Source organism: Erinaceus europaeus, chromosome 13 (assembly GCF_950295315.1).
Source record: "Erinaceus europaeus chromosome 13, mEriEur2.1, whole genome shotgun sequence".
In the NCBI taxonomy this organism is placed as follows: Eukaryota; Metazoa; Chordata; class Mammalia; order Eulipotyphla; family Erinaceidae; genus Erinaceus; species Erinaceus europaeus.
The window spans coordinates 65,677,399-65,689,524 of NC_080174.1; the positions used below are offsets into that span (position 1 = coordinate 65,677,399).

General features: G+C 38.6%; 1 protein-coding gene across 15 annotated transcripts in view; it reads left to right on the forward strand.

Moving 5' to 3' along the window:
- SCMH1 (Scm polycomb group protein homolog 1) overlaps positions 1-12,126 on the forward strand; it is a 148,562-nt gene that overhangs the window by 26,875 nt on the left and 109,561 nt on the right. For 7 of the 15 annotated variants that reach the window (XM_060206121.1, XM_060206115.1, XM_060206114.1 and 4 more), the window contains one exon: positions 10,201-10,281. The exons of 2 other annotated variants lie outside the window; for them this stretch is intronic. Coding sequence is in view for 12 of the 13 variants with exons in the window: in XM_060206115.1 (XP_060062098.1) it covers positions 10,257-10,281 (25 nt within the window). In the remaining variant the exon portion in view is untranslated. Of the gene's footprint in view, positions 1-3,676; positions 3,724-10,200; positions 10,282-12,126 lie in introns of those variants that run through there. 6 more of the 15 variants (XM_060206127.1, XM_060206112.1, XM_060206116.1 and 3 more) reach the window with 3 other exon arrangements.

Sequence of the window (12,126 nt, forward strand, 5' to 3'; positions counted from 1 at the left end):
GCTGTGAAGATTTAGGAGTGGTACAAAAGACAGGGCCTAAGGCACTAGATTGAAATGTCAGGGAGAAGTTCTTTGAGGAGGTGAAAGTTTAAACTGAAAACTGAAAGATAAAAAACCTGGTGGAGTGGAACATCCTAGATTAGATTGAAATGTCAGAGAGAGGTTCTCTGAGGAGGTGAAAGTTTAAACTGAGAACTGAAAGATAAAATACCTGGTGGAGTGGAACATCCTAGGTAGTGTATAGTCCCATAAGAAGTAAGGAGCCTGCACTGCATCGGGAACAGAGGAATTCATTTTTGCTTTTACTCCCTTGTAGTATGAATTTAGGTTTCAGCATGTTATCTGAGATGGTTTGGTAGGTTAATTTTTGAGTCTGGTAATGCTCAGAAATTTCCATATAAATTTATTTTAGCTGCTGCTTTGTTTGAGGCCACTACATCTCAGAAGGCCACTACATCATAGAAACGCGCTACTTTTGGATAGTAGGAGGAGCAAGTATATCCCAGTTTTTCTGGAAAAACCCTAAACCACAACTATACATTTCTAAGTAAAAGTGCTTAATAGTCCTTTATGATTAGGCTTAGGCATAATAAGCTCAGCAATCTGGTAGAAATGCCTAAAGAAGGCACCATAAATTGTCTAACCAAATATTTATTACTTAAGCCTAGATACTGTCCTACCTGCGACCTCACATCCCTCAATCACTATATCTATTCTGGTAAAAACCAAACAGCAACAACAACAAAACAGTTAACTGTATTTATATATTTTCTTCAATTTTGGAATCCAGCTTTCTAATTCTTTTCTCAACTCTGTATCTTCCTAGACAATATTTTTAGCCCACTTCCATGCTCAAGCAAAAATCACTAAAGTCAAAGGCTACTAGGAACATACCTAAAACTTATTTCCTCACTTCTTATTACACTAAAAGGCCTATTCTCACCAGAACTCTGGTGGTGGGAACAGTGTGGAATTGTACCCATTATCTTACAATTTTGTAAATCACTAATAAAAATAGATTGTGAAAAAAAGAACCTAAGCCCCAGAGACAAGAAGTAGGCCAAATTATCTTGCTTTGAGTCCCATCTCCTCTATTTGCTGTGTAACCTTTTTCAAACACAATATTATAGTACACAAAATTTAATTTTTTTTTCTGGGTATGGGCTGTCTACACTGTAGCTATGTGAGTAGTGTGACTGAAGTACTATATTCTGTGCACCTTTAATTAAATTTAAAAACTGACCTTTGATAAGTTATTAGAAAGTTTTAAGCATATTTCATATAATTTGATATGGGTAGTAGTTTCTTTAGTTGTGCAGAAGCTTTTTAATTTTATGTAGTCTCATATGTTTATGCTTGTCTTAGTGTTCTTTGTAATTGGATTCATTTCATTGAAGATGTCTTTGAAATATATGCGGAAAAGAGTTCTGCCAATATTTTCCTCTAAATATCTGATATTTTGTGGTCTAACATCCAAGTCCTTGATCCACTTAGAATTTACTTTTGTATTTGGTGAAATATAGTGGTTCAGTTTCATTCTTCTACATGTTTCAACCTATTTTTTCCAACACCATTTGTTGAAGAGACTCTGCTTTCCCCATGTAATAGTCTGGGTACCTTTGTCAAAGATTAGATGTCCATAGATGTGGGGGCCTCATTTCTGGGCTCTCAGTTCTATTCCACTGGTCAGTATGTCTATTCATGTTCCAGTACCAAGCAGTTTTGATGACAATGGCCCTATAATGCAATTTAAGTCCCTAGTGGGATGGGACTCTGGGGAAGCAGAGCTCCAGGACACATTGGTGGGGTTGTCTGTCTAGGGAAGTCTGGTTGGCATCATGCTAGCATCTGGAACCTGGAGGTTGAAAAGAGAGTTAACATACAAAGCCAAAGAAATAGTTGACCATTCATAGACCTAAAGGCTGGAATAGTGCAGATGAAGAGTTGGGGAGTACTCCATTTTGTAGATAGCTAGTAGGCGTATTTTAGTTACATTCCAAAAGGCCTGTGGCTATACTAGTTTTTTTTTTTTTTCCCTGAGCTTGAAATCTGATATACAGGTGGATCCAAGTTATTGTCTGGGGAGATGATGTCATGGCTAGAAAAGGACTAGAAAGCTGGTTCCGGGAAGAGAGTAGCTCCCAAATATGAGAAAGGTGTATAAATATTGTTCATTGTAAACCCCATCTATATTCAGCTTAGGAGCCTATGTGACCACTGCATCCCTTGAGATCTGAGCTCACATTCTGTGGTCATGAGTAGGAACATTCCAGGGTGCCCCAGTATGAGGACCCATCTTCCTCAGGTGTAGCAGAGTATTTTGTCCATCCTCCCATCGGAGGATGGAACATTCTCTACCGTCATTGATCCAAGTTGAGGCCAAGGTCCTATGAGGGGTCCACAAAGGGATCTGTTTTATTGTTCCTGATAGAAATGACTGGTAACAATGGAGAGAGGGATTTATTTGAGGTCTAGGCCCATTATGTCTGTTTGGGAATCTCAGGACCCCCGAATAAGGCCCTACCTGATGGAGTGGCCTGATAGTGACTAAAGAGTCATCTTTAAAGTATGCCAGTCTCTTGCCCTTATTCAGCTTTTGCAATCCTTCCTTTGATAAGGTTAGCTTTGGAGTGAGTGAGAGAACTATAATGGGAAGTAGGTGAGGAGGGTATCTAAGTCTAATTAGATACTATTTCATTAGGAACTTGATACTGACTCTGCAGACTATTGTGTACTTTTGCTTATATTTTGCCCTAATTTATGGACACAATTGGACATATGCTCTATCTCACAGGACCTGGTCTATATCTAGGTTTTGGGACTTTGTTAGAAAGTGAACCGCCTGGAATGGGATTATAGAATACTATGAAATGAAAGGTCTCACCCGAGTAATGAAGCCGAAGGGTTGTCATTCCACACCTGAAGTCTCTGGACACAGTCTGAAGTGAAGCATGCTGAGGTGGTACTTGTTGTGTTGATTAGGTTGGGATCGGTGCATGCTATATCATTTGGTATGAATTGAGAGAAGCATGCAGGAACGTGAGCCTCACCCTAGAGGTTCCAGGACTGGGGGGAAATAAAGGCTCTATAGCAGAAGTGGGAGGTTCCTGCTGTCTTAGGGTAAAGAAGACAATAGATAGTTATTGCTATAATCACATTATTTGGCAATTGGATTAACTTTGTAAAATCCCTTTGTTAGGATTTGCTGTATCATACACAACGTCACCATAATTTATGTCCTTTGACATTATTTGTATATAGCTGTGCCACTGGTTGCTTCTGTTCTCCCTGGTCTAGGCTTTTGAGAGAGTCAACATATCAAAGACTCAACCTATGTATTAAAGACAGTCTGTGCTTTAAAAAGTTTGAGACATACAATTAATTTTCCCCTCTCACATTAATTAAATAGTGATTTATATGACTACAAATTAATAGGAGTGTACATAAACATCATTCCTACAACCAAAGGACTGTGTCCCATCCCATCCACCACCACCCCGGGAAGCCAAATATCCACCCTCACCCTCACCCCAGGGTTTTTACTTTGGTGCCCTACTCCAGATTCAGTCAGACCCTGCTTTTAGTTTCCCTTTCTGTTCTTGTTTCTTCTTTTTTTACTTTTTAAAATGCAATATAAGTTGGTTGAATTATATTTCTGTTTGTTTGCACTTGCTAGAACTTGGGTAAGAGGAAGGACTGGAAGCAGCGTATCTCCTGCAAGAGGTACTTTTTCTAATTATACAAATATCCCTGAAGATTTCAAAACATCTTTACCCAGTAGGACCTCCTCCCCTTCAAATTAATCCTATCTTCTGAAAATGATTGCCTTTAACAAGAGTGTTCTTAATAATAGGACTCTTTTATAATCTTTATATGTGTCAGGGTACAAAACCCTAAAAATCACTGTTCTTCATGTGATACACTTTAACATATGAAGCTAGTGTTTAAGAAGTTTTTTTAAAATTTATATATATATATATTTACTTATTTATTTTCCCTTTTTGTTGCCCTTGGGTTTTTTTTTGTTGTTGTTGTTGTTATAGTTGTTGTTGTTACTGATGTTGTTGTCATTGGATAGGACAGAGAGAAATGGAGAAAGGAGGGCAAGACAGAGAGGGGGAGAGAAAGACAGACACCTGCAGACCTGCTTCACCACCTGTGAAGCGACTCTCCTGCAGGTGGGGAGCTGGGGGCTCAAACCAGGATCCTTACGCCGGTCCTTGTGCTTCATGCCACGTTGAGAGAAGGTTTTTAATAAATTAGAAAGAGGGGCTGGGTGGTGGTGCACCTGGTTGAGCGCACATGCTACAATGTGCAAGGACCTAGGTTCGAGCTCCCAGTCCCCACCTATAGGGGGAAAGCTTCAAATGTGATGAAGCAGGGCTGCAGGTGTTTCTGTGTCTCTCACCCTCTCTATCCCTCCATTCTTTCTCAATTTCTGACTGTCTCTATCCAATAAATAAAGATATTTAAAAAATTAAAAGAAAAGAAACTAAGAAACTCTAAAGCATAGAGACTGGGATGATTATTATATGATGATGGATCTCAGAAACAGAACTATGACTCCCATGTTACTGATGAGTAATATGAAAAAGAATTAGGAAGGTAGGGAAGTATTCCTTTTTATCAGGCATGTACTTATATTACATTAAAATACATAGTCACTTCTTATTTTCTTTTCAAAGAAGGAGAAATTGAGACCCAATGATGTTCAGTAGCTTGTCCAAATTTATATCTCAGTAGCTATTAACAGAATTTATATTCAAATCAACAGCCTATCTGCACATATATCAATATAGGTAGTAACATTATCCAAAGAATAATATTATTTATTAGAAGATTGTAAGCTTTAAAACATGCTGCCTGGGGCCGGGCAGTAGCACAGTGGGTTAAGCACACATGGTGCAAAGCGAAAGGACCAGAGTAAGAATCTGGGTTCCAGCCCTGGGTTCCCCTTCTGCAGGGTGGTCGTTCATAAGTGGTGAAGCAGGTCTGCAGGTGTCTATCTTTCTCTCCCCCTCTCTGTCTTTCTTTCCTCTCTCAGTTTTTCTCTGTCCTATCCAACAACAATGACAGCAATAATAACAATGATAAACAACAAGGGTAACAAAAGGGGGAAAAATGGCTTCCAAGAGCAGTGGATTCATAGTGCAGGCACTGAGCCCCAGCAATAACCCTGGAGGCAAAAATAAATAAATAATAATTTTTTAAAAAACCATGCTAATTGGGAAGGAGTTCATGAAAGAAGTGGAGACACTACATCGAGGACTACCCAGGGAGGGAATGCTATGATTCAAAGCATAACTTCTGCTTTTATAATGCATTGTCCAAACCTTACACATATTTGATATCATCACTCACTCTTCTTCCCCAGACTCACTCTTCTTCCCCAGGCCAATTTTCTTCTTTGCCTGTTTTAGAAAAGGAGAGACGGGGATGAAGGTGGCACACCTGGTTGAGTGTACGTGTTACAATGTGCAAGCACCCATGTTCAAGCTCCCAGTACCCACCTATAGAAGGAAAGCTTCTTGAGTGGTGAAGCAGTGCTTCAGGTCTGTCTCACTCTGTCTCTCCCTTCCTCGCTATTTCTGGCTATCTCTATCCAATTAATAAATAAAGATAATACATTTTTATTAAAAAAATGAGCATTCAAAAAAGAGAAGAGAAACACGCAGAGAGTGATAAAAGATACTATAGTGGGAGTCGGGTGGTAGCAGCAGGTTAAGCCCATGTGGCACCAAGCGCAAGGACCTGAGTAAGGATCCTGGTTTGAGCCCCCAGCTCCCCACATGCATGAGAGTCAATTCACAGGCGGTGAAGCAGGTCTGCAGGTGTCTATCTTTCTCTCTTCCCCTCTTCTCTCCATTTCTCTCTGTCCTATCCATCAGTGATGACCTAAATAACAACAATAAAACAACAAGGACAACAAAAAGGAAAATAAATAAATTAGTTAAAATATATATATATATACTGTAGCACCACTCCACCCTTCTGGAGCTCCCCATTTCTGTCTATGGTGCTGCAGTGAGGTACCAGGAACTAAACCCAGAGCCCTTTGCCACTTTAAATTATACACTCTACGGGAATTGGGCAGTAGAGCAGAGGGTTAAGCGCAGGTGGCGCAAAGCACAAGGACCGGCATAAGGATCCTGGTTCGAGCCCCGGCTCCCCACCTGCAGGGCAGTCGCTTCACAGGCGGTGAAGCAGGTCTGCAGGTGTCTATCTTTCTCTCCTCCTCTCTGTCTTCCCCTCCTCTCTCCAGTTCTCTCTGTCCTCTCCAACGACAACAACAATAATAACTACAACAATAAAACAACAAGGGCAACAAAGGGAATAAATAAATTAAATAAATATTTTTAAAAAATTATACACTCTACTGGATGAATTCTTTCCGAGTCCCAAAAACTTAATCTCTTAAAAGTCTCTGTGAACTTTTTTCTGTTTCTGCTATGAAACACATACGGTTTTTGTGAAACCCTGATGCAGTCAAACCCTGATGCTGATCTGTCTACTTTTGTATCTGTGTCAAAATATTCATAACATAAAATTTATCGTTTGACCATTTTAGGACTTCAAGTGTATACATATATAGTGTTGTATAACTTCCACCACTGTACACATGCTAGGCGTTTTCATCATCCCAGACGGAAACTCTAAGTCATAACTAGTCATTTTCCTCTATGCCCCTTCCGGTTACCCTCTGTTCTTCTGTCTCTCTCTATAAATTTACCTATTCTAGCTATCAAGTATAAGTGGAAGCATGCAATATTTGTGGGTTTGTGTTTGAGCTATACCATTTACCATAACATTTCTAAGATTAATCTATGTTGTATGTATCAGAATTTTATTCTTTTTTATGGCTCCATTATATATGTGATAACATTTTGCTTATTCATCAGTTTATTGATGGACACTTGGATTGCTTGTAGTTTTTGGCTACTGTAAATAATGCTGTTGTAAACATTAGTGTATGAGTATCTTTTTCAGTGTTTATTTAGAATTTTTTTAATCTTTTCTAGGAGTGGAGTTTCTGGGTTATTATATGGATAATAATTGCACTTAAGCTTTTGAGGTTTCCCACCACAGCTGTACCTTATTGCATTCCCACTGACAGTTCACAAGGGCTTAATTTCTTTACATCCTCACCAACACTTACTATTTTTCTTCGTCATGATAGCCATCCTTATGGATGTGAAATAACATTTCATTGTGATTTCAATTTACCTGCTCCTAATGATGAGTGATATTGAGTATCTTTTATTGTGCTTATTAGTCATCTGGACAGCTAAATGAAGAAACTGCGATTAAAATTTTGTCACTATTTTGAGATTGATTGTTTGAAGCCTTTTGTTTTTGTTTTTGAACTATAGGAGTTCTTGATCTACTGTAGATATTAATCTCTTGTTACATATATAAATTGCCATATTTTCCCTGATTTGATAGATTGTCTTTTCACTCTCACACTGTCTGTCCTTCAGTGCATAAATAATTTTCATTTTTGAAGTCCAGTGTTTTTCTGTTGTCTGTGTTTTAATGTCATATTAAAGAATACTTGCCAAATCAGTGTCATGAAGACTTTCTCCAGTTTTTCTTCAAAATGTTTTATCACTTTAGTTCTTATATCTATGTATTTGGTATATTTTTTGAAGCTAATTTTCTGTATATAGTGTAAAATAGGTTGTTTCATTCTTTTTTAAAAAAGTTTTTTTAATATTTATTTATTCCCTTTTGTTGCCCTTGTTTTATAGTTGTAGTGATTATTGATGTCATTGTTGTTGGATAGGACAGAGAGAAATGGAGAGAGGAGGGGAAGACAGGGGAGAGAAAGATAGACACCTGCAGACCTGCTTGACCGGCTGTGAAGCGACTTCCCTGCAGTGGGCTTGAACCGGGACCATTAAGCCAGTCCTTGCGCTTTGCACCACGTGTGCTTAACGCGCTGCGCTACCGCCAGTTGTTTCATTCTTTTACATATGTGTACCTAATTTTCCCAACATTATTTGTTGAAAAGGTGTATCCATTTCCCACTAGATGGTCTTAGTGCCTATGTCAAAAATCATTAAAACTGTATATGTTAGGGCTTATTTCTAGGTCTTTTGTTCTGTTTCCCTCTACTGGTCTGTATGTCTGTTCTTATGCCTAATATAGCTTTGTGTAGTAACTTCTTTTTTTTTAAATATATTAGGTCTTAGTTTTTTTAATTTGTATTATTTTTATTTATAAAATGGAAATATTGATAAGACCATAGGATAAGAGGGTTATAATTCCATACAGTTCCCACCACCAGAACTCTGTGTCCCATCCCCTCACTTGATAGCTTTCCTATTCTTTATCCCCCAGGCCACCCATCACCTGGGTCCCCAGTTAGGGAGTCCTGGGATTCCCACAGAGACATGATGGGCCTAGACCTCTAACAGATCCCTCTCTCCACTGTCACTGGTCATCTCCATCAGGAGCAACATAATGGACCCCCTTCGTGGGCCCCTATAGGACCTTGCCCTAAAGGCAAATAAACAATGAGAGAGACCATTCCATTCTCTGAAGGAAAGTTGGATAACATACTCTACCTACCACCCAAGGAAGATGGGTCCTGAAATTAGTACAGCCTGGAATGTTCCTAGTTGTGACCTCAGAATGTGAGCTCAGACCTACAGGGATGAAGGGATTACATATGCTCCTGTGCTGAATGTGGCCCCCAGATCAAATCCATGGTGTTTACAGTTAACAGTATTCTTACACTTTTCCCATATTTGAGAGCTACTCTCTTTCCCAGCTTTCTAGTCCTTTTCCCTACTATGACACCATCTCCCCAGACAATAACTTGGGTCCACCTGCATATCAGATGTCAGGCTCAGCCAAAAACTAGTAAAGTCATGAGCCTCCTGGAATATACCTAAAATAGACCTACTAGCTTTTTCTTTTTTTTTTTAATATTTATTTTATTTATTTTTTCCCTTTTGTTGCCCTTGTTGTTTTATTGTTGTATTTATTATTGTTGTTGTTGTTGGATAGGACAGAGAGAAATGGAGAGAGGAGGGGAAGACAGAGAGGGGGAGAGAAAGACAGACACCTGCAGACCTGCTTCACCGCCTGTGAAGCAACTCCCCTTCAGGTGGGGAGCCGGGGTTCGAACCGAGATTCTTATGCCGGTCTTTGTGCTTTGCACCACCTGAGCTTAGCCCACTGTACTACAGCCCGACTCCCCTACTACTAGCTTTTTCTAAAACGAAGACCCCAAATCTTCATCTGCAGTATTCTTGCCTTCAGGTTCATGATCAGTAACTTTTCTTTGCCAGAGCTTCACTCTGGCTTATGGTGGTATGGGGGATTCAGCCTAGGACCTTAGAGCCTCAGGATTAGTCTCTTTTTACATAACCATTATGCTATCTATTCCCCCCACACACCCTACAGTAATTTTTGAATCATGAAGTGTGAATATTCCAACTTTGTTCTTCATTCTCAAAACTCTCTAAGGTATCTGATGTCTTTTTAAATTCCATTTGATTTTTAGATTTTTTTTTTTTTTTTGGTACTTAGCAAAAAGAGTCATTGGAATCTTGATGGAGATTACACTGAATCTGTAGGTCACTTTGGATAGTATTGTCATCCTAACAACATTAGTCTTCCAATTCATGAACACAGGTTGTCTTTCCAATCATTTAAGTCTTATTTCTTTTACAAATGCTTTGTAGTTTTCAGTATACAATGTTATATTTCGCTTGGTTATTATATTTCTCACAGTAAATTAGTACTCTGCTTTGTCTATCATTATCTAATGACCCGCCTCAAGAGTCCGTTTGATTAATTATCACCAGGGCTTCACCACTCTGAACTGGTATTTTCAGATAGAAAAGTAGAGACAAAGTTAGGAAAGGGGGAAAACACCACAGTACTGTGGTGGGATGGGGGTGGGGGCAGGAGTGAGTACTTGAATCTGGGTTGCATATGTGGCAAAGTAGATGCTCTATCCAGATAAGCTATTTTGCTGACAAGAATAGGGTTTCTGCAACCGCAAAGCTGAGGCAAATGTCATGGAAACTGGAAATCCAACCAAGTAACTGCCTTTGGGAATCCCTGTCTGGGTATCTAGTCTGCTAGTTTCATCTGATAAAAAAAAAAAAAAAAAAGCCTAATTTCACTACGTCTTCATTAATCTCCAGTAACTCACATTTCTAATTTTTCTCTATCTTTTACTTCTAGATTTCTCCATCTTGCTAAAGAGGAACAATTTCCCATTTGGTATAGCTGATGTTACCATGCAAAAGTCAGATCCTCGGAAAGGTCAGAATCTGTATTACTACATAGTAGAGTAGACAGTTAACGTCTGTTATATTGTGTATGCATGTATATGTCACACACAAAAAAACAATTAGAGAGAATAAAATAATCTCATCCTGCTTATCCTGCAGTTTTTATAAATCCTGAATGCCATTTTATAGTTTGTAAAATAATCTTCACATTCTCATATAGTCTTATGAAGTAGGTACTTTTCTATTCATATTTTAATGGAATGAGAGGGTAAGATAATCACTCAAAATCTTGTTACTGTGAACTACAAGACTTATCTTTTTTTAAAAGCCCTAAATATTTTTATTTATTTATTTATTTTATTTTATTTATTCCCTTTTGTTGCCCTTGTTGTTTTATTGTTGTAGTTATTATTGTTGTTGTCGTTGTTGGATAGGACAGAGAGAAATGGAGAGAGGAGGGGAAGACAGAGAGGGGGAGAGAAAGATAGACACCTGCAGACCTGCTTCACCGCCTGTGAAGCGACTCCCCTGCAGGTGGGGAGCCGGGGTTCGAACCGGGATCCTTATGCCGGTCCTTGTGCTTTGCGCCACCTGCACTTAACCCGCTGCGCTACAGCCCGACTCCCCTAAATATTTTTTAAAAGACTTTTTATTAGATATGAAACACAGAGAGTCTCACATGGGAGAGAGAGAGAGAGAAGGCAGAGTACCCCTCCAGTACATGAAGTGCTAGGGAGTGAACCAGGAAACTTCAGGCATATAAATCTGATGCTTTACCAGTTGAGCTATTTCCCTGGACATCAGTCCTAGATATTTTTCCTCTAAATATTAGCTTACTCTGTATATCACAAGTTCATAATCAATAATAGAATTTAGTTGACTTATAACTATGGTAGCTGTGTAAACATTAGAAGTAATATGCAAAATCTTATGAAAATAGCTATAATCTCTTTATGAATATTATTAATAAACTAGATCTTGATATTGACTGTCCAACTTAAAATCATTGCAATAAAGTCAGATGTTTTAATACTATATAGGGTATAAATATTATGTAAATAAACCTCTATTAAATCATCTTGGTTTGGTAAATGAGCCTCTTTACAACTTGATACACCTTGCTTTTTAATCTAAGATCAGTTCCTGACACTTAACTCTGTTGCTTGCTTTACCCCCCTTTCCATCTGTAAAAAGCCGCTAGCCGTTATACATACTAACCATTTCCATGCCTTAGCACTTTTGTATTATATTCCCTTTTTCTGAAAATTCTATTCACCTTTTCTTCTGACAATCTGGCTCAACTTCATCTCCTTTGCACAGTTTTCCTAAACTCCAAAAGCAATGTTAATCATTTCATTTTGTTTTCCTATAGCAGTGCACATGAAAATTTCTATTGGGGGAGTTGGGTGGTAGTGCAGCGGGTTAAGTGCATGTGGCTCAAAGCACAAGGACCAGCGTAAGGATCCCAGTTCGAGCCCTCGGCTCCTCACCTGCAGTGGAGTCGCTTCACAGGTGGTGAAGCAGGTCTGCTGGTGTCTTTCTCTCCCCCTCTCTGTCTTCCCCTCCTCTCTCCATTTCTCTCTGTCCTATCCAACAATGACGACATCAATAGCAACAACAATAATAAAAAGAAAAAAAAGGCAACAACAGGGAAAATAAATATAAAATTTTTTTTATTTCTGTTGTAACAAAAATCACATTGTGTTATGATTGTGTATTTGAATTTTTGCCTATTTTACTAATATATAAGTTATTTGTGAGCATAGGCTAGACTTGTCCTAAGTTTGGGTAGTTATTGTATAATGCATAAAACAACAGCTTTTCCTAATGAATCTATGGGAAGTTGACCTTGTGAAAATATTTAGATACTTGTAAA